The sequence below is a fragment of the Sphaeroforma arctica genome, assembly GCF_001186125.1.
Source record: "Sphaeroforma arctica JP610 unplaced genomic scaffold supercont1.480, whole genome shotgun sequence".
Classification (NCBI taxonomy): domain Eukaryota; class Ichthyosporea; order Ichthyophonida; genus Sphaeroforma; species Sphaeroforma arctica.
Window position 1 is genome coordinate 60,387 of NW_014040078.1, and position 4,436 is coordinate 64,822.

The window sequence follows — 4,436 nt, forward strand, 5'->3', positions numbered from 1 at the left end:
AGAGGCAGGGATCAGATTTTGCTTCCTTAAATCCTATAGTGAGTTACTGTAAAAGCATCATCAGGTAGATCGTCCGGATGAATGAGGTCGTAGGTACCGGTCTTTTTAAGACTTGCTAGTTCCCGCTCCATAGACGCCCGCCATAATTCTGCATTGGCCCCTTATAGTGCTGCACGTATGGTAGTAGGAGTGAGTGAATTCTCTTGGACGGCAGTACAGACACTATAGATCTTGCGGACTGTGGCTGTGTACATTACCTGTTGCCTGTTGTGCTCCCCGTCCAATAGTGTTGACTTTGCTGGTATTTGGGTCTTGATGTGGATGGGGAGATCGTGGACTGTGTATTCGGCTGTGCTGTCAGGGTCATGGATGTAGATAGCACTGGTGGCGCGCAGGCTAGTCATCAGCTTGTTAGTACTTGTCTTGGCGTGTTGGTGAGCCGCGCGTCTGAACTGGTTTTCTGCTTTGTTTTGTTTGTGTGCTCGCTTAAGATGTGTCGATCACGTATGCTGAGTTCTTTTGTAGTAAGGTCTAATGTTGGCAAATTACGCCTATCTTGTCCGATGTTGTCAATATCAAGTGCCCAAGTGACATGTTTTGTGCGAGGTTGGTTGCCCAAACTGGCGATGGATGATACCGCTGGTACTGCTGCTGTGGCCTGTGACTCCCCGTGCTTCCTGGAACATCTGTCGTTGGCGGCGATACGGTATGATTCTGATTGGTTGTTGTATTAGGCGAGTCTGTGGAGACTTTGCCAAATTGATTAGTTGCGTTGTATGTTTTCATCTGCTTTGCACGTGTGTGTGTCATGCGCATGTTCCCTGGTAGTGTAGGTTTGTTGAGATTCCCGGTATCACTACGCGGGGAAAGGAGTAGGCCTTTTAGCGCGCGAGATGTTAGATGCTTCGCAATATGTGTGCTTAGCTCATCATTGATAGTAGACTCAATAGTGGGCTCGCTCGGTGTTGCTTTGTCCAGACTAGGGACAGTTGCTTTGTCATAAACAATGCTGGGTGTGGGCACTGAGATATGCTTTGCGAATTTGTTGGCGTAGCGGCGTTTGTTTATTGCGTAGTGTCTTGCGTTGTGGTTGCGTTCGGTTGCGTGATGGGGTCAGTAGAAGGTATGGCACCGTCATGGGAACTGGTGTTACTGTCTTCTAGGTGAGTTCGCGGATTGTGGGAACATCCTCGACTTTGGTTGCAAATGTTGGGACCGGTGTGTTGCCTACCATGAGCCAAGTCAAGAATACTAAGTAGTTGAATTTAACGTCCCTTGAATAGCAGATTCTCCCAGATTTGAGGTTGAGTATGCGACACTCATCATAGTATTTAGAGGTATCGTCGTGGCCCAGGTATACACCGATGAGCGCCCTGTCGTCCAATTTCAAGTGTTTCGGTTTCTCTCCGTAGAACAACTCTCATGATGTTGCGACTTATGACTACATATTGTGCTGCTTCCGCCCACACACACTCGGGTTGGTTGCTGTCGTTCAGAAGGCTGTTGACTGTGTTAATGATAATGCTGTTTGTCCTTTCCACGAGACCGTTCAATGCGGGTGAATTGGTGGGGTGTATGAGTAATTTTAATATGGTGTTGAGTATTAACCTTGTTGAACTCGGCAGAAATGAATTAACCGCCTCGATCACATTTAAGCTCTGTTAATTTTGCAAGCTTTGCTTTGCCTACTTTAGCATAGAATTGGTCCAGTGTAGCGGTGGCATCATCTTTGTGTTTGAGGGTAAAGAGGAAGATCATGTCGCAGTTGGCATCTACGTATTTGATAATTGATATGTAGCCATTTGGTGTTACGGGAAATCCTATCGAGAGGTCAACGTGGGATACGGTTCCTATTGGTGAATATGTGTTTGAATGTTTAGCTTTGTCTGATATTGGACGGCGTCGCATTTTGCCTTTTACACAAGGAGTGCAGAAGGTGAGGTTGTTTGGGTGCGCTACTACATTGGCTTCCTTGAATAGTAAGTCATCCGTGGGAGGCACTGCATGCTTGGGGTTGCCTATACGTGCGATGCATATGTATCGCCATTAGGTGGGCCGACTGGCTTTGTGCCGTTCTTGAGGAAATTATTTGCTATTGTGCGAATGATTTCCACATGGGAATGCAGTTGGAGTAGAGTTTGCTTGTAGTTGCGTGTACCTGGTCTGAGTGGGAAGACCACAGTCATCAGATCGTTCTCTCGTTCCAACTTTAGAAGGGCTTCGCGCCAAGTCTACTTCCTGAATGGGATGTTACCGTATAGGTGCTTGCCGAGGTCGCCATGATTGTTTGAAAGCATCAACAAGTCGTGCGTCCGGCTCTAGACTGCAATATACAGGTTCTTGATGGTTGTTGGCGGATGCAAAGATGTCTATATCGACATCACCAAATATATACAGTACGTGTGCTTGATATAGACCAGGATTTAGTTTGTAATTATCGAGATCTGGTGTGGGTGGGTTAGGAATAGAGATATTATTTTTGAGTAGTATTGTTTTCGAAACATAAGAATGTGCATGTCCTAGCTTTATATGCCATTCATCCAGTGATTTACGAGCAATGTTGCCAATGCAATATTGGCCACTGATAAGTGTACACGATGTATGATTTGGTTGTTGTAAATAATATGACATTCTTTGGCTATGTTTATATCGGTTTCCGGCGGGAAATAGATACCGTAACCGTTTTGTTGTAGAAGCTGTACATAGAGTATATTCTGTGTAGCTTGAGGCATGTTAAGCACTGAGCCTAAACCCGGAAGCATACCCCGTTCATGTAGAGTAACTTGTGTCCTGTCGGGGAATTCTACTATGAAATCCCCTTGTTCTATGTCAATGATTGACTCCCGTTGTTGTGCTGCGGATGTGAACCATGGCACCGGAATCAATAAGGGATGCTGTAAGGTGTTGGGCTGTGGGTCCCTCCGGAGTAGTGTTTACTATACTTATCCGGTAATGACATTCGGGTGGTGGTGTGGAGTCTTGGTGTGGAGTATCTGTGATTGAGCTAAGTACAATATGATCACCACCGTGTTGTCGGACCCCGTGGTTTCACTTGAAGCATGCTTGGTCATTATGACCTTCCATATTGTTGCATTTTCGGCATTTGAGCGTTTTGCGGTCGACAGTACATTTGATGCCCATGTGATCTTTCGATCCACACTTGCGACAAATTGAATTTGGACAGCTGAAAAGTAAATGCTCATTAGTGTTACAAAGGGGACAGTAGCGTTCGCGTTTGGTACGGTTGCCGATGCCACCACTGGTACCATTTCCATTGCCCAATTGTGTTTTGACTGAGTTGATACCGGAGGGGGTAGGGGTGGACATGAATTGATGGTCACCCTCGAATTTCAGAGTTTGCTGGTAAACATCCTCGAGGGTGAGCTTGTGTGTGTCGGTTACAAAAATCCCGGAGCGGAGAAGGTCATAATTGTCGCCGAGACTGTATGGTAAAGCACATATGAGGTACTTGTCGGGGATGACTTCGCCAACATCGAGTAGTCCCTGTCGTATAGGTTCCAGGGCTTACATGTTTGACTCAGTAATACTAATGGCAGTGAAGTTAGTGAGTTTCTTCATTTTTGCCCAGAATCGTCAGTGGAATCCGGTGTTGTTCGTGATACAGATGTATTCGAAGAATTCCCATGGTGCTTTAGATAGGTGGTTCTTGTATACAGTTGTGATGAGCTTGTCGTCAATAGAGTCGATCATGATTCTTCGACACTTCGAATCGGCAAGAATGTCGCTGCAGCTGCCAACTGTAGAGTCGGAACACTTGTGATGGAGACGATGAATCACGCCGAAGTGTTCGAGATCTAGTTTGAGACCAATAAACCATGCACCAAAGTTTTCATAGTTCACTAGTTTGCCGCGTCAATAGCTGTCTTTGTATTTAGGGCAGTCTGAGGCGGAATAGCCCGGTGCTTCGGGGCTATAACCGTATTGGTCGGCGTAACTATCATACTTGCGTGTCTGTTTGACGTTTTGTTTTATAGTATCGTGCGCGGTTTGGAGTTCGATGCGAAGTTCGTCTATCTCAGCTCGCATTGCAGCTAGATTGGAAGTGGAGCAATTATCGAGATGTCTTTGGTGTCTTTGAGGAGGGTGTCGCCACGTAATATTTTGTGGTCATTACCAAGGTCGATGTTGTGTCTTTTGTAGCTGTCTATCTCAGTCTGAAGATCTGAGTTGAATTTCTTGGTGGATTGTGCGTTGTTCTTTGCAATGGTGAGGTGTGTTAAGGTTCGAGTTGTGGATCCAAACAATTGATCGGCTGGTATGCGTAGTTGCTGGATACAAGTAGAGATGGCCTGTAGATGTTGGATGGCGGCTGACACGTTGTGGTATTTGGGACAGTCAGGGAAGAATTCGTCACGAAATCGATTGGCTTCGTCGACGGTCTCAAAGGCAGTTGGCCATGTACGATTGGCTTCGTC

General features: G+C 46.1%; 1 protein-coding gene across 1 annotated transcript; it reads left to right on the forward strand.

Annotated features, from left to right (window-relative positions):
* Window positions 1–365: 365 nt before the first annotated feature.
* On the forward strand, window positions 366–1,791 carry SARC_06630 (hypothetical protein; the record flags this gene model as incomplete). Its single annotated transcript, XM_014299464.1, has 2 exons — window positions 366–706; window positions 1,695–1,791. The coding sequence occupies 2 exons, from the start codon at window positions 366–368 to the stop codon at window positions 1,789–1,791; spliced, it is 438 nt and encodes a 145-aa protein (XP_014154939.1).
* Window positions 1,792–4,436: the final 2,645 nt, after the last annotated feature.